General features: G+C 45.8%; 1 protein-coding gene across 1 annotated transcript in view; it reads left to right on the forward strand.

Moving 5' to 3' along the window:
• XPOT (exportin for tRNA) overlaps positions 1 to 27360 on the forward strand; it is a 710192-nt gene that overhangs the window by 559742 nt on the left and 123090 nt on the right. The window contains exons 17-19 of the mRNA XM_069229126.1: positions 7203 to 7441; positions 14460 to 14745; positions 15574 to 15763. Coding sequence (XP_069085227.1) covers positions 7203 to 7441; positions 14460 to 14745; positions 15574 to 15763 — 715 coding nt within the window. The remainder of the gene's footprint in view (positions 1 to 7202; positions 7442 to 14459; positions 14746 to 15573; positions 15764 to 27360) is intronic.

Consider the following 27360-nt stretch of genomic DNA (forward strand, 5'->3'; position numbering starts at 1 on the left):
CATGCATGGCTCCGAACGTCTGGATTTAAACCAGAGATTCAACAAGCAGTTCTCAATATGCCTTTTAATGAAAAAGAACTGTTCGGTCCAGAAGTGGACACAGCGATTGAGAAACTCAAAAAAGATACGGACACTGCCAAAGCCATGGGCGCACTCTACTCCCCGCAGAGCAGAGGGAATTACAGCTCATTCCGTAAAACGCCCTTTCGAGGGGGGTTTCGGGGTCAAAGCACACAAGCCAGCACCTCACAAGCCACACCGTCCAGTTACCAAGGACAGTATAGAGGAGGTTTTCGGGGACAATATAGAGGAGGGCAATTCCCTAGAAATAGAGGAAGATTCCAAAGCCCCAAAACCCCTACTACTAAACAGTGACTCACATGTCACTCACCCCCTCCACACAACACCAGTGGGGGGACGAATAGGTCATTATTACACAGCATGGGAGAAAATCACTACAGACACTTGGGTTCTAGCAATTATCCAACATGGTTACTGCATAGAATTTCTACAGTTCCCTCCAAACATACCACCAAAAGCACAAAATTTAACAACACACCATTCCAATCTCCTAGAGATAGAAGTGCAGGCACTATTGCAAAAGAATGCAATCGAATTAGTGCCAAACACACAAATAAACACAGGAGTTTACTCACTGTACTTTCTGATACCAAAGAAGGACAAAACACTGAGACCAATCCTAGACCTCAGAGTAGTCAACACTTTCATCAAATCAGACCACTTCCACATGGTCACACTACAAGAAGTATTGCCATTGCTAAAGCTGCACGACTACATGGCAACTTTAGACCTCAAGGATGCTTATTTCCATATACCAATTCACCCATCGCACAGGAAATACCTAAGGTTTGTATTCAAAGGAATACATTACCAATTCAAGGTACTGCCTTTCGGATTAACAACCGCACCAAGAGTCTTTACCAAATGTCTAGCGGTAGTCGCTGCACACATCAGAAGGCAGCAAATACATGTGTTCCCATATCTAGACGACTGGCTAATCAAGGCCCATTCGTTAATAGAGTGCTCAAATCACACAAATCATATCATACAAACCCTCTTCAAACTAGGGTTCACCGTCAATTTCACAAAATCCAAAATTCGGCCACGCAAGGTACAACAATACCTGGGAGCCATAATAGACACATCAAAAGGAGTAGCCACTCCAAGTCCACAAAGAATTCAAAATTTCAACACCATCATACAACGCATGTATCCAACACAAAAGATACAAGCAAAGATGGTATTACAACTCCTAGGCATGATGTCATCATGCATAGCCATTGTCCCAAACGCAAGACTGCACATGAGGCCCTTACAACAATGCCTAGCATCACAGTGGTCTCAAGCACAGGGTCACCTTCTAGATCTGGTGTTAATAGACCGCCAAACTTACCTCTCGCTTCTGTGGTGGAACAACATAAATTTAAACAAGGGGCGGCCTTTCCAAGACCCAGTGCCACAATACGTAATAACAACAGATGCTTCCATGACAGGGTGGGGAGCACACCTCGATCAACACAGCATACAAGGACAATGGAACGTACATCAAACAAAACTGCATATCAATCACCTAGAACTTCTTGCAGTTTTTCAAGCACTAAAAGCTTTCCAACCAATAATAGTTCACAAATACATTCTCGTCAAAACAGACAACATGACAACAATGTATTATCTAAACAAGCAGGGAGGGACGCACTCCACGCAGTTAAGCATGTTAGCACAAAAAATTTGGCATTGGGCAATTCACAACCAAATTCGCCTAATTGCACAGTTTATACCAGGGATACAAAATCAACTCGCAGACAATCTCTCTCGAGATCACCAACAGGTCCACGAATGGGAAATTCACCCCCAAATACTGAACACTTATTTCAAACTCTAGGGAACACCTCAGATAGACTTGTTTGCGACAAGGGAGAACGCAAAATGCCAAAACTTCGCATCCAGATACCCACACAAACAATCCCAAGGCAATGCCCTATGGATGAACTGGTCAGGGATATTTGCTTACGCTTTTCCTCCTCTCCCTCTCCTTCCTTACCTGGTAAACAAACTCACTCAAAGCAAACTCAAACTCATATTGATAGCACCAACTTGGGCAAGGCAACCCTGGTACACAACGCTGCTAGACCTATCAGTGGTACCCTGCATCAAATTGCCCAACAGGCCAGATCTGTTGACACAGCACAACCAAAGGATCAGACACCCAGATCCAGCATCGCTGAATCTAGCAATCTGGCTCCTGAAATCCTAGAATTCGGGCACTTACAACTTACCCAAGAATGTATGGAAGTCATAAAACAAGCAAGAAGGCCATCCACCAGGCACTGCTATGCAAGTAAATGGAAGAGGTTTGTTTGCTACTGCCATATTAATCAAATACAACCATTACACACAACTCCAGAACATGTAGTGGGTTACTTGCTTCACTTACAAAAATCTAACCTAGCTTTCTCTTCCATTAAGATTCACCTTGCAGCAATATCTGCATACCTGCAGACTACCTATTCAACTTCCCTATATAAAATACCAGTCATTAAAGCATTCATGGAGGGCCTTAGGAGAATTATACCACCAAGAACACTACCTGTTCCTTCATGGAACCTAAATGTTGTCCTAACTAGACTTATGGGTCCACCTTTTGAACCCATGCACTCCTGCGACATACAGTTCCTAACCTGGAAGGTGGCATTTCTCATCGCCATTACTTCCCTGAGAAGAGTAAGCGAGATTCAGGCGTTTACTATACAGGAACCTTTTATACAACTACACAAAAATAAAGTCGTCCTAAGGACCAATCCTAAATTTTTGCCAAAGGTTATTTCACCGTTCCATCTAAATCAAACAGTGGAACTTCCGGTGTTCTTTCCACAGCCAGATACCGTAGCTGAAAGGGCACTACATACATTAGATGTCAAAAGAGCATTAATGTATTACATTGACAGAACAAAGAACATCAGAAAGACTAAACAACTCTTTATTGCATTTCAAAAACCTCATGCAGGAAACCCAATTTCAAAACAAGGTATAGCCAGATGGATAGTTAAATGCATCCAAATCTGCTACCTTAAAGCTAAACGACAGCTGCCCATTACACCAAGGGCACACTCAACCAGAAAGAAAGGTGCTACCATGGCCTTTCTAGGAAACATCCCAATGCAAGAAATATGTAAGGCAGCCACATGGTCTACGCCTCACACATTCACCAAGCACTACTGTGTAGACGTGTTATCCGCACAACAAGCCACAGTAGGTCAAGCTGTATTAAGGACATTATTTCAGACTACTTCCACTCCTACAGGCTGATCCACCGCTTTTGGGGAAATAACTGCTTACTAGTCTATTGCAGAACATGCGTATCTACAGCGACAGATGCCATCGAACTGAAAATGTCACTTACCCAGTGTACATCTGTTCGTGGCATCAGTCGCAGTAGATTCGCATGTGCCCACCCGCCTCCCCGGGAGCCTGTAGCAGTTTGGAAGTTACCTTCAATTATTTATATATGTATCATCTCAACCTTAAATAAGTGCATACTTAGTCACTCCATTGCATGGGCACTATTACTACAATTCAACTCCTACCTCACCCTCTGCGGGGAAAAACAATCGAGGATGGAGTCGACGCCCATGCGCAATGGAGACAAAAGGAGGAGTCACTCGGTCCCGTGACTCGAAAGACTTCTTCGAAGAAAAACAACTTGTAACACTCCGGCCCAACACCAGATGGCGAGCTATTGCAGAACATGCGAATCTACTGCGACTGATGCCACGAACAGATGTACACTGGGTAAGTGACATTTTCATTTCTTAGTTTATTTTAAGAACCACAGGTTCAAATTTAACATGTAATATCTTGTTTGAAAGGTATTGCAAGTAAGTACATTAGGAACTTTGAATCATTTCAATTGCATGTATACTTTTCAAGTTATTCACAAATAGCTACTTTAAAAGTGGACACTTAGTGCAATTTTCACAGTTCCTGGGGGAGGTAAGTTTTTGTTAGTTTTACCAGGTAAGTAAGACACTTACAGGGTTCAGTTCTTGGTCCAAGGTAGCCCACCGTTGGGGGTTCAGAGCAACCCCAAAGTTACCACACCAGCAGCTCAGGGCCGGTCAGGTGCAGAGTTCAAAGTGGTGCCCAAAACGCATAGGCTAGAATGGAGAGAAGGGGGTGCCCCGGTTCCGGTCTGCTTGCAGGTAAGTACCCGCGTCTTCGGAGGGCAGACCAGGGGGGTTTTGTAGGGCACCGGGGGGGGACACAAGCCCACACAGAAATTTCACCCTCAGCGGCGCGGGGGCGGCCGGGTGCAGTGTTAGAACAAGCGTCGGGTTCGCAATGTTAGTCAATGAGAGATCAAGGGATCTCTTTAGCGCTGCAGGCAGGCAAGGGGGGGCTTCCTCGGGGAAACCTCCACTTGGGCAGGGGAGAGGGACTCCTGGGGGTCACTTCTGCAGTGAAGGTCCGGTCCTTCAGGTCCTGGGGGCTGCGGGTGCAGGGTCTTTTCCAGGCGTCGGGACTTAGGTTTCAGAGAGTCGCGGTCAGGGGAAGCCTCGGGATTCCCTCTGCAGGCGGCGCTGTGGGGGCTCAGGGGGGACAGGTTTGGGTACTCACAGTCGTAGAGTAGTCCGGGGGTCCTCCCTGAGGTGTTGGTTCTCCACCAGCCGAGTCGGGGTCGCCGGGTGCAGTGTTGCAAGTCTCACGCTTCTTGCGGGGAGATTGCAGGGTCTTTAAAGCTGCTCCTTAAAACGAAGTTGCAGTCTTTTTGGAGCAGGTCCGCTGTCCTCGGGAGTTTCTTGTCGTTTTCGAAGCAGGGCAGTCCTCAGAGGAGTCAGAGGTCGCTGGTCCCTTGGAAGGCGTCGCTGGAGCAGAGTTCTTTGGAAGGCAGGAGACAGGCCGGTGAGTTTCTGGAGCCAAGGCAGTTGTTGTCTTCTGGTCTTCCTCTGCAGGGGTTTTCAGCTAGGCAGTCCTTCTTGTTGTTGTTGCAGGAATCTAATTTTCTAGGGTTCAGGGTAGCCCTTAAATACTAAATTTAAGGGCGTGTTTAGGTCTGGGGGGTTAGTAGCCAATGGCTACTAGCCCTGAGGGTGGGTACACCCTCTTTGTGCCTCCTCCCAAGGGGAGGGGGTCACAATCCTAACCCTATTGGGGGAATCCTCCATCTGCAAGATGGAGGATTTCTAAAAGTTAGAGTCACCTCAGCTCAGGACACCTTAGGGGCTGTCCTGACTGGCCAGTGACTCCTCCTTGTTGCTTTCTTTGTTCCCTCCAGCCTTGCCGCCAAAAGTGGGGGCCGTGGCCGGAGGGGGCGGGCAACTCCACTAAGCTGGAGTGCCCTGCTGGGCTGTGACAAAGGGGTGAGCCTTTGAGGCTCACCGCCAGGTGTTACAGCTCCTGCCTGGGGGAGGTGTTAGCATCTCCACCCAGTGCAGGCTTTGTTACTGGCCTCAGAGTGACAAAGGAACTCTCCCCATGGGGCCAGCAACATGTCTCTAGTGTGGCAGGCTGCTGGAACCAGTCAGCCTACACAGATAGTTGGTTAAGTTTCAGGGGGCACCTCTAAGGTGCCCTCTGTGGTGTATTTTACAATAAAATGTACACTGGCATCAGTGTGCATTTATTGTGCTGAGAAGTTTGATACCAAACTTCCCAGTTTTCAGTGTAGCCATTATGGTGCTGTGGAGTTCGTGTAAAACAGACTCCCAGACCATATACTCTTATGGCTACCCTGCACTTACAATGTCTAAGGTTTTGCTTAGACACTGTAGGGGCACAGTGCTCATGCACTGGTACCCTCACCTATGGTATAGTGCACCCTGCCTTAGGGCTGTAAGGCCTGCTAGAGGGGTTTCTTACCTATACTGCATAGGCAGTGAGAGGCTGGCATGGCACCCTGAGGGGAGTGCCATGTCGACTTACTCATTTTGTTCTCACTAGCACACACAAGCTGGTAAGCAGTGGGTCTGTGCTGAGTGAGGGGTCTCTAGGGTGGCATAATACATGCTGCAGCCCTTAGAGACCTTCCCTGGCATCAGGGCCCTTGGTACCAGAGGTACCAGTTACAAGGGACTTATCTGGATGCCAGGGTGTGCCAATTGTGGAATCAATGGTACATTTTAGGTGAAAGAACACTGGTGCTGGGGCCTGGTTAGCAGGGTCCCAGCACACTTCTCAGTCAAGTCAGCATCAGTATCAGGCAAAAAGTGGGGGGTAACTGCAACAGGGAGCCATTTCTTTACAGAAACTATACATAACTAGAAATATACACATAATCTGAAAAAAATATTTATCAACATAGGCATATGCAGTCCATAGTTGTTTGAATATGGTGGTTATGAAGGAAAGAGCCAACTCTTGAGTAGTTTTATGAAGACAAGAAAGTTATCTGTGGCTCTTATAGTTGGGGGTAATGAATTCCATAGGACGGAGAAGGATGTACCACCTCTAGTCTTTTTCTTGTATGGTGGTGTTCTAAGGCGGGGTGCCAATCTTGAGCGGAGGTTTCTTTGTTGGATGTATTTGGTTATTTTGTTTCTGATAAAAAAAGCAGTCCTGTTCCATGTATAGCTTTGTGGGTGATACAAAGCAGCTTGAAAGTGCATCTTCTGGCAACGGGTAACCAGTGTAGTGCTCTCAAGGTAGGGGAGATGTGGGCTTGCGGCTTTACATGTAATAGTAGCCTGGCTGCGGAATTCTGGATACGTAATATGTTTCATAGAGCTTTATAATTGCTGCTTGAAAATAAATCAGAGTGATTCAATAATATCCCTTTGTGGATATAAATAAGGCAGCCAAAAATGTTGTATTTTTTAATTCAGACTCATTTTTTGCTCACACACCTTTGCACTTGAGCACCACACCATCCCAGTTATTGCCTCTTTTAGCAAGGTTTGTTCAAATGGAAAAAAAAGTTATGGAAGTTTTTTAACGAAAGCTTGAGATAAATGGATTTCAAAGTACTGTGTTCTTAAAAATACGGTTGTCTCACATGTGTTTATTATTAAGTGTGCCAAAGTTTAGGGGACGCTTTAATTTTTTCTGATCAAGTTTGAAGGAATTATTGTTTTTCTTGATTACGAGATACAATTGAGTTGCCCCTTTTCTTGCAGGCATGTTTATAATCTGTGTTGCATTGTTATTTTATGTAGTGTTATAAAAAAACATTATTATTTGTGTTTCAGGAGAATGGTTTTCATGGCTTGCTAACTAGTGATGATCAGCTCTTTATTTACGAGGCAGCTGGAGTGCTGATTGTTAACAGCGACATCCCAGCAGAACAGAAGTGGCTTCTGATGAGAAAGTTATTAAATCCATTGCTAGAAAAATTTAAGATTGTACTAGAAAAACTGATGACCGAGAAAAATGAGGAACGACAAGGGGTACTGGCAGACTGCCTTAACCATGCTGTTGGCTTTGCCAGGTGGGTTGGACCACATATATTTAATCTGTTGTTTGTTTGCAAGTGCATTTTTAATCATTTTCCGTTCTGTTTTTTACATTTCATATGCACTTCTCAAAACTCTGTTGTCTTTTGGGGCTAAAGACAATTAGTATTAAAGGAACGTCTAGACTGTCAGCAAGGGGACCCTGAGCCTAGTCTCCTCCACAGATGCTTCATCAATGTTGTCTGTTAGGAACTTCTAGTCGCAGATACCTTACCTTAGAATTATCCCCAGATGTCAGAATGGATCCGGAAATTATTTGTGTGCAGTACCCCAGTGTAGGAAGTTGGCTCTGTATGTGCTATTTCAAAGTAAGGAATAGCATGCACAGAGTCCAAGGGTTCCCCTTAGAGGTAAGATAGTGGCAAAAAGAGATAATACTAATGCTCTATTTTGTGGTAGTGTGGTCGAGCAGTAGGCTTATCAAAGGAGTAGTGTTAAGCATTTGTTGTACATACACACAGGCAATAAATGAGGAACACACACTCAGAGACAATTCCAGGCCAATAGTTTTTTGTATAGAAAAATATATTTTCTTAGTTTATTTTAGGAACCACAGGTTCAAATTCTACATGTAATATCTCATTTGAAAGGTATTGCAGGTAAGTACTTTACGAACTTTGAATAATCACAATAGCATATATACTTTTTACATAAAACACATATAGGTATTTTAAAAGTGAACACAGTGCAATTTTCAACAGTTCCTGGGGGAGGTAAGTTATTGTTAGTTCTTGCAGGTAAGTAAACCACCTACGGGGTTCAAATTGGGGTCCAAGGTAGCCCACCATTGGGGGTTCAGAGCAACCCCAAAGTCACCACACCAGCAGCTCAGGGCCGGTCAGGTGCAGAGTTCAAAGTGGTGCCCAAAACACATAGGCTTCAATGGAGAAGGGGGTGCCCCGGTTCCAGTCTGCCAGCAGGTAAGTACCCGCGTCTTCGGAGGGCAGACCAGGGGGGTTTTGTAGGGCACCGGGGGGGACACAAGTCAGCACAGAAAGTACACCCTCAGCAGCACGGGGCGGCCGGGTGCAGTGTGCAAACACACGTCAGGTTTTCAGTAGGTTTCAATGAGAGACCAAGGGGTCTCTTCAGCGATGCAGGCAAGGGGGGGGCTCCTCGTGGTAGCCACCACCTGGACAAGGGAGAGGGCCTCCTGGGTGTCACTCCTGCACTGGGGTTCCGATCCTTCAGGTCCTGGGGGCTGCAGGTGCAGGGTCTTTTCCAGGCGTCGGGATTTTAGAGTCAGGCAGTCGCGGTCAGAGGGAGCCTCGGGATTCCCTCTGCAGGCGTCGCTGTGGGGGCTCAGGGGGGACAACTTTGGTTACTCACAGTCTCGGAGTCGCTGGGGGATCCTCCCTGTAGCATTGTTTCTCCACCAGTCAAGTCGGGGTCGCCGGGTGCAGTGTTGCAAGTCTCACGCTTCTGGCGGGGATTGCAGGGGCTTTTAAAGCTGCTCCTCTGGAAACAAAGTTGCAGTCTTTGTTGAACAGGGCCACTGTTCTCGGGAGTTTCTTGGTCTTTTTAGAGCAGGGCAGTCCTCTGAGGAGAATTTAGGGGGTTGTTTAGTTCAGGGAGGGCAGTAGCCAATGGCTACTAGCCCTGAGGGTGGCTACACCCTCTTTGTGCCTCCTCCCAGGGGGAGGGGGGGTCAGATTCCTATCCCTATTGGGGGGGATCCTCCATCTGCAAGATGGAGGATTCCTAAAAGTCAGAGTCACTTCAGCTCAGGTTGCCTTAGGGGCTGTCCTGACTGGTCAGTGACTCCTCCTTGTTTTTCTCATTATCTCCTCCGGCCTTGCAGCCAAAAGTGGGGCCGTGGCCGGAGGGGGCGGGCAACTCCACTAGCTGGAATGCCCTGTGGTGCTGGAACAAAGGGGTGAGCCTTTGAGGCTCACCGCCAGGTGTTACAGCTCCTGCAAGGGGGAGGTGATAGCATCTCCACCTAGTGCAGGCTTTGTTACTAGCCACAGAGTGACAAAGGCACTCTCCCCATGTGGCCAGCAACATGTCTCGGGTGTGGCAGGCTGCTGGAACCAGTCAGCCTACAAAGGTAGTCGGATAAGGTTTCAGGGGGCACCTCTAAGGTGCCCTCTGGGGTGTATTTTACAATAAAATGTACACTGGCATCAGTGTGCATTTATTGTGCTGAGAAGTTTGATACCAACCTTCCCAGTTTTCAGTGTAGCCATTATGGTGCTGTGGAGTTCGTGTTTGACAGACTCCCAGACCATATACTCTTATGGCTACCCTGCACTTGCAATGTCTAAGGCTTGGCTTAGACACTGTAGGGGCACAGTGCTCATGCACTGGTGCCCTCACCTATGGTATAGTGCACCCTGCCTTAGGGCTGTAAGGCCTGCTAGAGGGGTGACTTATCTATACTGCATAGGCAGTGTGAGGTTGGCATGGCACCCTGAGGGGAGTGCCATGTCGACTTACTCGTTTTGTCCTCACCAGCACACACAAGCTGGCAAGCAGTGTGTCTGTGCTGAGTGAGGGGTCCCCAGGTGGGGTGGCATAAGACATGCTGTAGCCCTTAGAGACCTTCCCTGGCATCAGGGCCCTTGGCACCAGGGGTACCAGTTACAAGGGACTTACCTGGATGCCAGGGTGTGCCAATTGTGAAAACAAAAGTACAGGTTAGGGAAAGCACACTGGTGCTGGGGCCTGGTTAGCAGGCCTCAGCACACTTTCAATTCAAAACATAGCATCAGCAAAGGCAAAAAGTCAGGGGGTAACCATGCCAAGGAGGCATTTCCTTACACCCAGTGTGCCAGTAAATGGTGTCGCCTGGCTCTGTGATGCCTATGTAGGCGCCACCCCAGTACGCTCATGTCAGCTGTTTCCTTCCCGTGCCAGTCTGAGCATATCTGGAGAGAGCCACCCCCAGTCTTTTTGTCAAAGTTTTTTGAGACTTGCTTCCTAGTGTGGCAAGGATGTCAGTGTAGAAGGCTGGATTAAGGCACTGATGCTCCTGTCACTGGCAAATGTCGGTGATAGACCCGTACCTCGTATGTCTCTGGGGCCTTGATCTCAACCACGATGCCAAGATCTGTGTCGATTGTTGTGCACCCCTAGGCCTTGAGGGAGCAAACCCTCAAGCGCCTTGCCAAGAGACTCTGACAGTCTTGATCCTGGTCGAGAGAAAGATCCCGAGATTGGTCGCGGACCCTTCTATCTTTGTCGCAATCAGAGTCATCCTACTGTGGAAACTCTACAAGAAGAAGAAGAGCAAGAAGTCGAAGAGGTCTTTGACTTCGTCCTGTCCATCAAAGTCAGTTGAGCCTGTGCATGGGCCATCTCCATGCCTCTCTGAGCATCCATGAGCTGGAGTGACTCCCCGCATAACTCAGAGAATTCTGTGAGGCTGTGCACCTCATATTTGGGTGGCCTGCCCCAGCTGGAGCACCTTCAAGCCCCATGGGTTTCGGAGGGGCCTCTACTGGTTCCCCATCAATGGGTCTGCCCTCTGCGCCATTCAGGCCCCTTGGATCCAAAGATGGATCCTGACCCGCGCCGGTTGTGCCACCTGGACCTTCTCTGACACTGGTTCCACTGTTGATGCACCACCCTCATTCCTGTCCCTTACTCCAACATGGAGCCAGAGGGGTGCTGCCCGACGCCCACTTTGATCACAACTGGAGCCATTTCCTCTAGGTCGGACTCTGAGCCTTATTCCTATGGGCTATGAGTTGGGGAATATTGGGAGGAACCACTGGACCCTGAAGAATAGCAGCCCCTATACCCTGATATGGACTGGTGTGAGGAGTTGGCTGATGCCAGTGGACTGGACACCTCCCCAGATACTGGCTTGGTCTCTCCTCCTACCCTGGCTATGGAGGAGGGAGCCACATTTGCCATGGTGGTGAGGAGAGTGGCCAGGTCTTGGACACTCAGTTGCCCTCTGTGGCACTCAAGACTATCTTGACAGAGGTGCTTCAACCGGGAGTCACCGCTTCAGAACTGCTTCTCCCAGTTAATGAAGCTCTCACAAACGTCTTGCTCGGGCCCTGGTTCAAGCCCTGCACAAGGGCTCCTGCGAACAGGGCAGTTGCCTGCCACCATCACCCTGCTCAGGGGATCCCTCTTTCCTCACCCAACACTCCACCCTGAAGGGCTTGGTGGTCCAGGCCTCCACCTCCCGAGTTAATCCTGGTGTATTCTCTACCACCACACCGGATAGAGAATCGAAAAGGATGGACACCAAAGGTAAGAAAATGTTTTCTTCCGCCAGTCTAGGATTTGCGGTCTGTGAACACTGCATGCCTTTTGGGCACTTACTTTCATTCCTGTTGAGATTCGGCTGCACAGATTCTGCCTATGGTCCCCGAGGAGGCCCGGGCCATACTTTGTCATGCTGTGGCTTATGGGAGAGACATAGATAAGTTCACAGTCCGATGTAGGCTGGACACGACTGACTTGCTAGATAGAGCGCTTTCTTTGTCAGTAGCCTTACAAAGCTACGCCTGACTGTGGACAACTGGCTTTTTAGGAGATGTCTAAGCTTCACTTATAGAGATGCCCATTGATGGCTTCCCTCTCTTTGGATACAAGGCGGACTCAGCACTGGAGCACTTCAAGTACAGCAGGGCTACAGCCGGGTCTTTGGGCCTTTTCATGGCCACCCGCCAACCACAGTCTGCCTTTCGCTCCTTTCATGGCAATGGAGGGGTTTCCTGCATGTCTCAACTGGCCCAACCACCACGGCCCGCAAGCTTCCCATCCCCTGTGTGGCTGCGGACGTAGCACCCACAGACTCCGTGGGTCAGACAGCCAGAGGTTCTCTCCCTCCACCTCCAGCAGGCCCCAAGCCTCTTCAGTTCACCATCCGACCATCATGAACGACCAGTGGGCGGCAGGATACGCCATCCCCTGCACACTTGAGGTCAATAACATCACACTGCCGGGTTCCCCAGATTGCCCGAAAGGGCTGCTCCTTCCCTTTCATGACTTCCCCTCCACCCATGCCACCCACACCCACTTATGACAGGCTGATGGGAGACTACCTATCCTTACTCCGCCAGGAAGTGGCAGCTTTTTTGGTCAAAGGGTGCCAGCATCAGAAGCAGTTTATGATTGCTATTCCTGCTACTTTCTTGTATCCAAGAAAGTCAGAGGCATTCATGCTATCCTAGACCTGCACCCTCTCAATTGTTCCTGAAAAATGAGAAATTCAAAATGCTCACCCTTGCACAAGTCCTGTCTGCCCTGGACCCAGGAGACTGGATGGTAACATTGGACTTGCAGGACACATTCTTCCACATCCCTGTCCTGCATGTCCACAGACGATAACTGCGATTCACACTAGATCACAAGCACTTTCAGTTCACATGCTTCCGTTTGGCCTTACCGACACTCCTCGTGTGTTCACCGATGATGGTGGTGGTTGCAGCTCATCTGCTGAGATCATTATGTGTCCAAAGAAGAAATGGATGACTGATCTGGATCTATTTTGACTGGGTCAAGGCCCTTTCGTACCTGAGAGAGGTTGCTAAACATTCTTTCTTCAGATTAAAATCACTTAAAATCCTGCATTGGATTTATTACTACAATGTACAGCTTAGAGTAGTGGGTTTGGTGAACAGTTCCACTGTGTGTGATTCTCCAGTGAACCTGTAAACTTTACACCACGTGTAGCTGCTGCAAATAAATTCAGAATCATTAGGAATTTTGGGGATGTAAGTAGAGATGATTGTTAACATGGCCTTGCTGAGAATGAAGGGGTATAACACATTGTCCTAGTATGTGAATCCTGTATAATGATAGCCTGTTGACTGTGCTCAGCGACATTGCATGTGAATAAGTTAACATTGTTACGAATTTGTCCATCTAATATGTTAAGGACATGGGTGCCTTAAAGAAAAGTTTGTGCTCCTGGATAAACATCTGAGGTAAAGACTTCATGGGCCCACTCAGCATTTTATTTCGGGTTCTAATGTTCCTCTGACCTGAGTGGCAATAACCACAACATGTCTTCCAATTGGGCATGTTTCTTTGCTGTAAGGCGAGATATTGCACAGTTATGATTTCACAAAATGAATGATATGTAATATTATTTGCTTCATGTACAGGTATTAAAATGTCAAAACTTCAGAAGATAATAAGAATAGAGAGTAGCGTAACCCACACCAGAAATGGATACAATCAAAGTTGAAGAAATTGAATGAGGCACTTTTAAAACTGGAGAGGAAAATGACAAAGTTGAAGGGCAATGCTAGAGAATAGCAGGTACAAACTGTAGAACTGGTTTCAGAAATTAAGGAGATAAGGGAGATTAACTGTGTTAATCTAAAGACAAATGAAATACTGGTGGAGACCGCATGTAGCAGCTGTAAAACAGGGTCCCCAGGAGAAGATCAGGCTGAATTTGGAACTCCAGGTTGGGACTGTGGTGAACGGTGTTTAGAGACAGGGACAATTATACCTGGTTTTGGTGGTTTATATCCTCATAAAAGTATGCCATTAAGAAGTATTTTATAGTTTTTTCCGTATTAAATTGTTGGCTATATGTGCATTCTGGGTATGCACTAGTAATTGAGATAAGTGCTTATAAAAAAAGCTAATAAAGATAGTCAAAGAGAAATATTTGAAGTCTGTGTGATTCAGTCGAACACCTATCTTATGGAGAGGACAGTCCAAGCAATGCATTTGTAAGTTGCCCAGAGTTTTTTAATAGTTATTTTTGTCCTTTTCAGGTACCCCTGTAACCCTTTCTGTTGTGACTAGAGTCTTTCTCCTTAGTGTTACAAGACTCACAGTCTATTAACACTTAGTTGAGCCTTGCATTAAGATAGCACATTTTTCCTGTATCTGACGGCTCCAGGAATTCCCTTTTGAGAGCTTTGTGAATAATGTAATGTTGCTTATATATATTTTTATGATGGTTTTGAAGCAAGGGTGAGACAATAACATTGTGAATGAATATGCAGTAAGGAAAAGAAATGTGGTGGTGAAGATAAAATATTGGTTTACTTTTGTTTTTCCTTCATGCAGCCGAACCAGCAAAGCTTTTAGCAATAAGCAAACAGTGAAACACTGTGGGTGTTCTGAGGTGTACCTTGACTGCTTACAGACATTTTTGCCAGTTCTCAGCTGCCCCTTGCAAAAGGAAGTCCTTCGAAGTGGTGTCAGAACCTTCCTTCATCGCATGATTATCTGCCTGGAGGAAGAAGTTCTTCCATTCATCCCTACTGCGTCAGAGCACATGCTTAAAGATTGTGAAGCAAAGGATCTTCAAGAGTTTATTCCACTGATAAACCAGATTACAGCAAAATTTAAGGTATGAATGTACTTTTCTTTTAAACCAAAAAAAAACACTCATCTCGCTCTTTCTCCTCTTAAGTATTGCATGTGTGATGTAGGGCCGTTTTGATGCTAAAACATTTTTTTGCCTCGTATAATGTTCAGAACTTTGTGCCTGGTGCTGTATACGTCTTCATTCCTTAGTCTATTGCAGGGATGCATGAGAGCCCACATGATATCACTCTGAAGCCACACTCACAGCCCCATCCTACTTGGTCGTGAGGGCTTTTGTAATGACAACCAATCACTGATGTCCTCAGGTTCTAGAGAGAAGGTCTTGTGCCTAATTCATTAGTTATATACTCTTCCAATCAGCATAATTGACCTTCCAGTAAAGTTTTGTTCAATGTTCCCCTTTTTAAATGCACAAAATGAAGAATCAGGACACTTTGGTGACCTACAGATCTGCTTCCCCGAAGCCCACAACCATAATCCAACAATATTGTCTTGAAAGCTGGTTTTAAAAAAAACACCACCTGATCTTTTTTCCTCCACTGCTCGGTTTTGATCAAAACTAGAGGTGGTTATTTCTGAAGCTTAATCTTTACAAATGATTTGACTCGTGCTTACCAATCCTTGATCCGCGGTACTTTTCCTCTCTTCTTTTCAACACTACACGTGTGTGTGTGTGTATATCACTGAAAAATAGTTGGTTAAAGTGATATTAAAAACTCAAACACCACTGCAATGTCCCTGTTATAGTTTAGTGAAATAACTATAGCTTCTGTCCCCATTATGCACTTCTTATGACTTACTTAATCTGTTTTTATAAACCCTTATGCTGTACCAAATGATTTTTTTCCAGACTCAAGTTTCACCATTTTTGCAACAAGTATTTATGCCGCTTCTTCAAGCCATCTTTGAAGTGTTACTCCGTCCTGCAGAAGAAAACGACCAATCTGCTGCCTTAGAAAAGCAAATGTTACGGCGCAGTTATTTTGCCTTCCTACAGACAGTGAGCGGGAGTGGAATGAGTGAAGTTATTGCTAATCAAGGTGAGAATAAAGTATGTAAAAAGATGCTCAGCTCACAGATTTAGATTTAATAAGCAAAGTTATGAATATGTTTGAGTGTTTGATTGCAGTGACATAGGTTTGTTCTGCTAAAAGTGTAGCCAGCAATGTGAACTGCAAACCTGTGATACGAAACAAATGGATGATTTAAAAAAACTAAAAACATTGAGGTCATCCAGGGTTTGTTTGTGATGATAAAAAAAAAGCTCAGCTTATAATATTCTCTGTTGGGATGTATTCGGCCTGACTAACCAGCTTACTCAGTACAGCGTTTAAAAAATATAAATATACATCAGGATTCACAGTTTTTCAAAGACTATGGCATCAATGACATTTGATCTCTGTATCAAAACTGAATGCAGAAAAGTCCTAATGAGTAAGCTGCAAAAAGCATTCCATTTCAATTTACCATTTCACCTGACAATGTTATACAAATTGTTTCTCTCCCATGCCCTGACATTTGTTATTTATTCATGCTTTGGTGGCGTGATGTTCTGTTCGTGACCTTGTATTAAAAAGCCATGAAAGGTTTTATATATTGGAGTTTGTTTTCTTTATCTTTGCCTTCTAGGAGGGTTCCTCATGACTAGTGTCAGGAGATAGGATGTATGGCATGGTGTGGTTGTGTGACCTCACCATTTAATAAACTTACCCTTTAGATCGAGTAGGTTTAGTATGTGAAACCCTCAGCTCAACCCGGGGTAGTTGTGACACTGAGCAGCAAGGCTTATACAGAGGAACAAGGGTAACACATTTAAACAGCATCAAAACAACTGAAGAAGAAATCTACATAACATTCAAGAACTCCAACACCAATTTATAAAAAATAGACCGTATTTTTCCAAGAATTTAAACCCTAGAACAAAGAAGATCCAATGGAAGGTTCAGGAGATATAGATTTTACAAGCAATAATAAAGCAATTTCACTCAACCACAAACAAGCCTCAGCAAAATGAATGAATTGGACACTTGAAAACTTTTTCAGAGAAAACGTAGGTAAGTCTCAATGCGTTTGGGAGCTCGTCAGGGGGTCCAGGAAGGCCCTCAAGAACAGTTACTTTCCTAAAAAAAAAAAAAAAAGAGTCCTCCAGCAGTTCCAGGCACTTTATCCACATTGCAATGGATTCCTATGGAGTGATCCTAATGCAAGGGATGAAAGATGCAGAAGATGATCTAAGGATGCTGTGGAAAGGCACTCAGTGGGTCTTCCCGCTGGCATGCCTCAGTCATTGAAGATGGTGGGGGGGGTCCTCGTTACAGAGTCAACATCCCATGTAGTCCTCTGGTGTGGCTGAAATCCAGTCGCCTGTTGTCACAATCGCATTCCAATCTTTCCTGGGTCGATACCTGTCCTTCTGTGGTTCCCAGCTGCTCTCTGACAGCACTCCTGGGTTCAGCTAACTCGGGTGCAACTCTGCATTGGGTCTTCATCCTTGGTGCTGCATAGCTGCAGTGGTAGCGGTGTGAAGACTTTGGGCCACCAACTTGCCCCTGCAGGTTTCTTCAGCTATTGTGCCCCTGTGCTGCGAACATTAGGCCAGTCAGCTGGCCCGCGAAGTTCTCTTGGCATGACTCATCTCTGGAGAACGCTTCCCTTGAGCAGGACATGGCAGGCACAGTCCTTTTCTTTGCTAGCCAGGAGGTACAGTCTTTGATGGTGCAGCAGGGCAGTCCTTCGGTCCTTCTTCCAAGTCGGTCGAGGTCTGAGTTTTGGGTGGCAGGGATGCCGTATCTACCTTCAGAAAATGCACTCTTGGTTGGATGCGATTTGTAGCCAATGGGCTACCAGGTTCCCTCCCTCCTGGTGACCACTTCCTGGGAAATCTGGCATCTGGCTATCCCTGGATGCACTATTCTGCCGACTCCCAACATGGCGAGACCCTTCTCTCGACACTGAGAGCTCCCTAGCCCACTCCCAGAGGTGTGGCTACCCAGGGTCTACACGTCCCTGGACAAAACGTTTTGACAACAGGCTTCTCATCTCCTGTCCCAGCATATCTGACTAAACAATAGAGCAGCCCCTCTCCCAAGGGTTATTCCTTTACCCTTCAAAGACTGCTTCTGATTTGAAGCTCGCCTTTTGGGCTAACTAAAAACACAACTAAATACACAGGTTCTTATACACCACAAAAGGTGCTTCCATGTTGTGCGTAGCAAAACCTTATTTCAGTGTACTTTCTACTGTGTGAATACTTTCTTCACCTCTCACGGGCACTATGACATATCACTATCTGTTTACATGGGGGGTACCTTTAGTGTATAATAACCTGTGATTTGAATTTTGTAAAAGGACAATATATGTTTCAACATTCTTGATATAGACATTAATTAGTCTAAGCCTGTGTTCGATCAGCTGACATGTATCTGTCATATGCTTTCAATCTCTGACAATTTATTCAGACCATAATGTATGGTGTTATATTTCAAAATCAAAGATGCTTCTTTTTGAAGTAATTGAGGTTACTTCCTCTGGGACCTTTTTGAATCACAGTTCGAACAAAGCATTTCAAGTTCTGTTCATTTTGAACATGTTCAGTGCAGTGTTTAACTAATGCTGTAATCAGCACCTTACATCGAATCCATGCTCTGTATTGACCCTTCCATTTCTGAACTTGAGTGGTTTGACCAATATAGGGCCATTACAAATTATGCCATAGATCACGTTTTTCGTTTTGTAATTATAGAACACTTTATGGATTATTTGAACCCTCAATGGTCAAATACTGGACCCTCAATCATTTGGGCACAGTGAGTACAGCCTCCATACCGGTGATGATCAGTGATGGGTGGTAAATTCCAGGAAATTCGAAGCAAACTTGTAGGAAGTTGGCTCTGTATGTGCTATTTCAAAGTAAGGAATAGCATGCACAGAGTCCAAGGGTTCCCCTTAGAGGTAAAATAGTGGTAAAAATAGATAATACTAATGCTCTATTTTGTGGTAGTGTGGTCGAGCAGTAGGCTTATCCAAGGAGTAGTGTTAAGCATTTGTTGTACATACACATAGACAATAAATGAGGTACACACACTCAGAGACAAATCCAGCCAATAGGTTTTTATATAGAAAAATATCTTTTCTTAGTTTATTTTGAGAACCACAGGTTCAAATTCTACATGTAATATCTCATTCGAAAGGTATTGCAGGTAAGTACTTTAGGAACTTCAAATCATCAAAATTGCATGTATACTTTTCAAGTTATTCACAAATAGCTGTTTTAAAAGTGGACACTTAGTGCAATTTTCACAGTTCCTAGGGGAGGTAAGTATTTGTTAGGTTAACCAGGTAAGTAAGACACTTACAGGGCTTAGTTCTTGGTCCAAGGTAGCCCACCGTTGGGGGTTCAGAGCAACCCCAAAGTCACCACACCAGCAGCTCAGGGCCGGTCAGGTGCAGAGTTCAAAGTGGTGCCCAAAACACATAGGCTAGAATGGAGAGAAGGGGGTGCCCCGGTTCCGGTCTGCTTGCAGGTAAGTACCCGCGTCTTCGGAGGGCAGACCAGGGGGGTTTTGTAGGGCACCGGGGGGGACACAAGCCCACACAGAAATTTCACCCTCAGCGGCGCGGGGGCGGCCGGGTGCAGTGTAGAAACAAGCGTCGGGTTCGCAGTGTTAGTCTATGAGAGATCTCGGGATCTCTTCAGCGCTGCAGGCAGGCAAGGGGGGGGGTTCCTCGGGGAAACCTCCACTTGGGCAAGGGAGAGGGACTCCTGGGGGTCACTTCTCCAGCGAAAATCCGGTCCTTCAGGTCCTGGGGGCTGCGGGTGCAGGGTCTCTCCCAGGCGTCGGGACTTTAGGTTCAAAGAGTCGCGGTCAGGGGAAGCCTCGGGATTCCCTCTGCAGGCGGCGCTGTGGGGGCTCAGGGGGGACAGGTTTTGGTACTCACAGTATCAGAGTAGTCCTGGGGTCCCTCCTGAGGTGTCGGGTCTCCACCAGCCGAGTCGGGGTCGCCGGGTGCAGTGTTGCAAGTCTCACGCTTCTTGCGGGGAGCTTGCAGGGTTCTTTCAAGGCTGCTGGAAACAAAGTTGCAGCTTTTCTTGGAGCAGGTCCGCTGTCCTCGGGAGTTTCTTGTCTTTTCGAAGCAGGGGCAGTCCTCAGAGGATGTCGAGGTCGCTGGTCCCTTTGGAAGGCGTCGCTGGAGCAGGATCTTTGGAAGGCAGGAGACAGGCCGGTGAGTTTCTGGAGCCAAGGCAGTTGTCGTCTTCTGGTCTTCCTCTGCAGGGGTTTTCAGCTAGGCAGTCCTTCTTCTTGTAGTTGCAGGAATCTAATTTTCTAGGGTTCAGGGTAGCCCTTAAATACTAAATTTAAGGGCGTGTTTAGGTCTGGGGGGTTAGTAGCCAATGGCTACTAGCCCTGAGGGTGGGTACACCCTCTTTGTGCCTCCTCCCAAGGGGAGGGGGTCACAATCCTAACCCTATTGGGGGAATCCTCCATCTGCAAGATGGAGGATTTCTAAAAGTCAGAGTCACCTCAGCTCAGGACACCTTAGGGGCTGTCCTGACTGGCCAGTGACTCCTCCTTGTTTTTCTCATTATTTTCTCCGGCCTTGCCGCCAAAAGTGGGGCCTGGCCGGAGGGGGCGGGCAACTCCACTAGCTGGAGTGTCCTGCTGGGTTGGCACAAAGGAGGTGAGCCTTTGAGGCTCACCGCCAGGTGTGACAATTCCTGCCTGGGGGAGGTGTTAGCATCTCCACCCAGTGCAGGCTTTGTTACTGGCCTCAGAGTGACAAAGGCACTCTCCCCATGGGGCCAGCAACATGTCTCGGTTTGTGGCAGGCTGCTAAAACTAGTCAGCCTACACAGACAGTCGGTTAAGTTTCAGGGGGCACCTCTAAGGTGCCCTCTGGGGTGTATTTTACAATAAAATGTACACTGGCATCAGTGTGCATTTATTGTGCTGAGAAGTTTGATACCAAACTTCCCAGTTTTCAGTGTAGCCATTATGGTGCTGTGGAGTTCGTGTTTGACAAACTCCCAGACCATATACTCATATGGCTACCCTGCACTTACAATGTCTAAGGTTTTGTTTAGACACTGTAGGGGTACCATGCTCATGCACTGGTACCCTCACCTATGGTATAGTGCACCCTGCCTTAGGGCTGTAAGGCCTGCTAGAGGGGTGTCTTACCTATACTGCATAGGCAGTGAGAGGCTGGCATGGCACCCTGAGGGGAGTGCCATGTCGACTTACTCGTTTTGTCCTCACTAGCACACACAAGCTGGCAAGCAGTGTGTCTGTGCTGAGTGAGAGGTCTCCAGGGTGGCATAAGACATGCTGCAGCCCTTAGAGACCTTCCTTGGCATCAGGGCCCTTGGTACTAGAAGTACCAGTTACAAGGGACTTATCTGGATGCCAGGGTCTGCCAATTGTGGATACAAAAGTACAGGTTAGGGAAAGAACACTGGTGCTGGGGCCTGGTTAGCAGGCCTCAGCACACTTTCAATTGTAAACATAGCATCAGCAAAGGCAAAAAGTCAGGGGGCAACCATGCCAAGGAGGCATTTCCTTACAAAACTCTTCAGGATCTCATTGGGTGTAGGCTTTAATGATACATTCTCTAATGTTGTTCATTCTTTTTAAAGCAAACATGGTAGGAGATATCATAGTTTTTAATGTAGCTAGTATAACTCAGTTTTGCTGGATAATTTTTTTGAATTGGTTGGTGGCAGGGCAAAGGTTGTGACACATACTATGTTCTCCATATTCCTCGTTTTAGTAGAGCATTGTGATGTCTCTCTCTGGTGTAAACAATGCTCTTATGAGTGAGTTCTTGATCAATTTCTTAGGATAGCTTCTCTTTAATAATTTGGTTTTGAGAAGTTCTGCATGTTTGTAATATTCATCTTTGTTGGTGTTGGAGCCTTCATCCAGGCAACTTGCGGGATAATTTACTGTATTGCTAGTTTTTGAGAATATGAAGAAATTGCTCCAACAAAGATGAATATTTGTGTCAACGTATGGGAAACCATGTACTTTTAAATAAGTTGTGAGGACCAGCTGACATTTGTGGTTGGCCTCAGTATCTTTTGAAATTCATTTCATAAGCCAACAGGTGAGGATGTTTAATGATTCTCATTTACAAGTCCAGCCTCCCCCTGGTTTATATGGGCTCAACTATTTTTGTCATTGATAGTCAATGCACCAAGGTAACTACACTCAGGTGACCTTAGAGGCTCGTACCAGGTAGTAGAGTTCAGCTTCTTCAGCTTCTTCTTTGGGGATTATCTTTCTCATTCCCGACCTGATTCTTCCTTGCCCCTACTGGCATTCTAGCACTAGAAATGTGCAGGTGATGTTTGAGAGAGAGCAAGAGATTGGGAGAGAGGAAATCACTAGGCCAGCAATTGGAGACCACTACATGAAATAGTGCATGAATCTGGCTTGGACTCCTTTTTATTTGGACACATGACCTGTTTCATGTTTCTTCCTTGAGAAACCGAGAAGACACAAGAAAAGGAGACAATGGATTTTTACTTAGTCAGACTGTCAGGCCAGCCACTTGTAACACAATTGTTGGGAGATCACATCAAAACCAAAGGTGAACTGGCCTCAGGATGGATTTGTAGCCAAAAATGTTTTCACCAATGACAGATGTACTTTTGGTTACAAATCAAAACTGCATGAATAACCAACTAATTTCCATTTTCCACATTTTCAAAACACAACCCACCATAATAACTATTGCTGACATACTGGACAGTTTAGAGATATTGCTGGTGTTTTTACTGCTTGGACCAGGATGGACATCCTGAAAAGGGGGAAAAAATCAGAGGTCGCATTGGAATGGATTTTCAGAATACAGAGTCTGCATTAGCGCCACCACTTCTAGATGTGACAGGAAACCAGGAATATTATGGACTTAAACTTCAGCCCTTTGTTGGCAGATTTCCAGCCAAGCTTTAAATGACCCTCCTCCTCATTCTCTTCTGCAGTCTTCCCTGGCTATCTCTCTATCACAGAAAACGGACTTCATGGTGGACAAATTAGATGTGTTGCCACTGGAGTTGCTAGATCAATAAGTGCCCAACCCATCACAACTCCCTCAGGCTCAGGTGCAGGCTTTGCCGCCATACTGTCCTCCATTCTAATTTTGGACCGCTTCTTGTGTACTCTGGGTGCAAAGTTAAAGGCCAGGGAGGCCTTTCTTTTGCAATTTCATGAGTCCATGGTGAATCTCCCGCCAACCCAGAGGAGCACCCATCCCCCCCGTGCCCCACTCCGTGAGACCAGGTGCACACTACATCTTCCTCGTTTCTACTAACAGAGAGGTTCCTTATCCAGGTTCTGACCCATGATTGTAGAAAGCTGGCTATCTAAGTAGTCTATCAATGTAGGGATACACCATGCAGATAGTCTAGACGACCCTTGCTGATTTACAGGGCTTAAATTAATAATCCCAAATGCTGTCTTTGTGGTAGTGTGGGTGACCAGTTCAGGTTTATCAGAGGGTAGAGTCAATAAATGAGGCGCACACTCAAGAAGGAACTCAAGATTAATTTAGAAAAATAACATCGATTTTATTGTAATTTAGCCACCATGATCTACAACATCAGGTAAGTACTTTTCGAGTTAGCTACTTTTTAAAGGTACAATAAAAACAGCTGTCAGATTTGAGGCATGAGCCTTGAACACAGTAATGTTATCCTATGGGGAATACATACACTGCACAAGGTCACTTGCAAACGTCTTACCGGTTTGATCTTCTGGACTTAAGGTAAGTAGTGGCCAAGGTCTTTGAAACCACCAGAAATTATGGGTTACCTGTCCTGGTGTGTCCGTGTGCAGAAGTGCTGGTCCCGAGGGTAGCCTCAAATACTACCACTGAATTCAGTGGAGAAACCTGTAACAAGAAAAAGGCTGCAAAAGGAGCCCGGGGACCAGCACGGCGGAACCCAAAGGGAGGCTCAGCTCTTGAGGAACTCTGGAGCAAGGGTGCACCGTCGATAGGCTCGGACTAGGGCTGTAAGGATCAGGTGCAGAGGTGTTTTGTCCAGTGGTTCGTTGTGTTAGAGGCTCTCATTTGTTTTTGGTTGACCTTAAGAGAGGAAGAAAACAGGGAAGCACGGTCACTCTTGATGAAGCCCTTGTGGATCCTCAAGTCCCTCGTTGGTAGGTCAGTGTCTGCGTCGATGGAGACTGGACACGCAGCAGTCTTTGGTTGCCGCAAATGCTGGTGCTGGGTGGCTCCTGGAGGTCCTGGCGCCTTCAAACTTGGCAGGGAGATGAATCACACCTCCTAGAGCAAATAAGACCTCCTCCTGGAGTGATACTGCCTCGGAGGGCCCAGGCAGATGTTTGTCGGTGCCTGCAGCTGCAGGGTAATGGCTTCTCCACCCGAGGGAGATGCTAGCTGGTTGTCGAAGTGCAGTCCTCCAAGCGTTGGAGATGATGCACAGCTTTTGGACGAGCCGGGTCTGTGCAGTGGTAAAGTTCCAGCATTTAGGCAGGGTTTTATGCCACGTTTGTAGTCAGTCCTCAGCTTGCGGTGACTGCTCTTCTTTTGACCTGTTCAGTTCTCAGGAAGTCGAATCTAAGTTCTGGTGTCAGGGGGCCACCTAAATACTAAATTGAGGGGTGCCAAGGGGAGTGTAGGATATTAGCCAATTAGCTACTTAACCCTTGGGCGACTACATCCCTTATATGATCACTTCCTGTGGGAAGTGGACATAACCCTGTCCCAGAGTTCCTAGTTCTGCCATCACCAAGATGGAGGAATTTCCCTAGAGTCGGCACATCAAGCAGCTCAACTTAGGGATATAACTGGCCTGGTAGTGCACCACGCCTCCTTGCATACTTAATTTCCCACTTTTCCTGGTGCCAAATGGGCCTCAGGGCAGTGGGTGGTATCTCCCAGGCCTGAGGGAAGCTGGGGTTGCCTCCCCTACCGAAGCCCTCTTTGATTATTAAGCATTTGGTCCTCTAAAAGTCATAGGAGATCTAGCGGAAGCTGTTCCCTTAACTGGAAGTCTCTGGGCAATAAATATAAGTTCATCAATGATCAACCAGTCTTTTTCTGTGGGAATCTTCTAGTTAAGTTTTGAGGTGGGATAGTCACTTCCAAAGTGTGTTCTTCCGCATGGACAAGGTGGTAATTCTTTCTTAGGTCTTAAGGGATTCGGATGTACCAGTCTATCTAAATCTCCTTGGACAAGTCTGCTGATTAGACATGTAGTACTGTTACGGCCAGCCATGTCCTGCACTTATGACTTGCATTTGAACACTACACTTTGGCATGCTTTTGAACAGTACGCTGCCGTGCTCTTGTGACGTTAAAAAGGCAGTAAAAGGCACTGGCTGCTGAGAAGACTCCTGGCAGTGCCCACTTTTTTTTTTAGCACACCCACCTCATTTTAAAAGGCCCAAACTTCGGCCAATGAGGTGAGAATGGTATCTGTCTCACACTTCCCAGAGAACTTCACACCTCAGATGTCTACCACATGTCACATGGAAGGGAGTTCCAGAGCTTTACTCTTCACATACAGCTCAGTTAATGTTTAGCCTTTTTCTTGGGATTTAGCTGTACTCCTTACACTGCTGCCCCTGAGAAACCGTGACAATGGAGAAATCAACGAAAAGCCTTTTTAAACCTTGTGATTTCTATGGGAAAATGAAGGTTGTTTCTGAAGATCCTCACTAGAGATGGATCTACTAACTCGATCCAGACCACAATGCTTCGAAGACTGCAAAATCTACAAAACATTTTTGGAAAAGACCTTCAGTGACCGTGCGGGAAGATTACTTGGATGGTTCAAAAGAATAAAGCATCTGAACACCCATCATTACGAGATGAAACTGAGGCTAGCTCCTCTAAATCTGGGGGAAAGACCGGAGTGAAACGAAAGCCTGGCGATTATAAATCCCCAAAGGCCAAAATTATGCCTAAGGAATTTTCCTTAGGAGAACATGAGGAAAAATAGCACACAAAGGCTCTTAAAAGTACATACTCTCCAGAGAAAGAAAGGAGAAAAAGGTACTTTTCAACATCATTGTCTCCAACGTCCTTGTGACTGACTCAAGAGTTAAAAGTAATGCCACTATCTACTATTACTCATCTACGCCTCCGAAGGTGAAGAAGCAACATGAGGAAAAGAAGTGACGCACTCACCATTGACCACACAAGCAACTACGAGCCAGTTGACAGTGGTCCTGTTGACAACAGACGTTGCAACGCTTGTTGATAAATGAGTAGTTGACGGCACAGCCATCATCCATAACACTTGGGTCAGCGGCTCCGACAACATTGTTGACAATTATTCCACCGACAGCTTCACTGCACATGACTCCATTACACCCAGAGCATAATCTCCAAGCAGAATTGCACCTCAGCCTTCAGTTTAGCTCCTAGAAACAGAAACAGGGGAGGAATCTACTCTGGATAATCTCTGTGGAAAAGTTTATAGTCCATGACAGGTTACTGTCAAATGCCAGAACACAGAAGAGGATTAAAAGGAAAAAGGTTCCCTTACCAGCAAAATATTATTAACAATTTGCGCACAGAAATACAATGAACTCTATGCGTGATCTCAATGTAAAAAATTACTTATTAATAAATCATGAGCAAAATGAAGGAATGGGGACATGCATGTCATATAATAAAGTATGCAACTTCCAGCATATCTTATATAGTGAAAACCAAACACAGTGAATTGTCTCTGTTTCAACAATTATATGTATGAGCATTTGCAATTTTAAATGGTAGTTGATAAATATTGATTGAGGCATATTATAATAAACGATAGTAAAACTCAGGCAGTACCATATGACACAATATAATGCAAAAATGTGTGTCAGATGCAAATAGTACCAGAACTCATACCAAGGACCAATTTACAAGTATCGAAATGAGTTATGGTACAAGTTGTCGACGATGTTTCGATCCCGAAAACGGAATGCACCAGATCATCATCAGTACTTGGGGAGTGTGCCTGAGAGAAACAAATGGGTTAACATCAATTGTAACCCTATGCCAGCTGATAGGAAGAGAAAAGGGGAACGAAGGAAAAGAAAGTAATAAGGATAAAAGTGTTAGAAAAGGATCAAAATTTAGTTGCAAAAAAATTAGTTGCCACAAAATCCAAGGAAGAGTTAGGTAGCAAGTTAAACAGCGCGAAAACACTCATGAAGACAAAACCTGAAGGGAAGTGAATGTAATGTGTGGTGTAAAAAAAAAAGTAGTTAACTCCATACACTGAAAGCAAAGTAAGAAATGACCATTTACAAAAGAATCTTAGCCACAAGGTAAGAATCCACATTAACATAAATTATGTCAAAAGGTAAAAAGGTCCTTGCGGCATGTGTGTTCTGATAATTCACCTATAGCCAAAAGGGTATACATTTACTCAAGAAAAACAGAAACAGATCAATGAATGCGGCATACAAAATAGTGCCCTAAAATATGCCTTGCCGCTTTTAAGAATAGACAGTGTAAATAAGCCGGAGAATTAAAATAACCAAAACCATGGAAACATGAGAATCAACCCAGAAAAATACCAACAATCCATCAGGGGAAGTCAAAACCCGTCACTCACCAGTGAGGCAGATTGCAACTGGTCAGCAAGTCCTAGTCTCTGAACAAGGTGGAACAT

Source organism: Pleurodeles waltl, chromosome 4_1, assembly GCF_031143425.1.
Source record: "Pleurodeles waltl isolate 20211129_DDA chromosome 4_1, aPleWal1.hap1.20221129, whole genome shotgun sequence".
Classification (NCBI taxonomy): Eukaryota; Metazoa; Chordata; class Amphibia; order Caudata; family Salamandridae; genus Pleurodeles; species Pleurodeles waltl.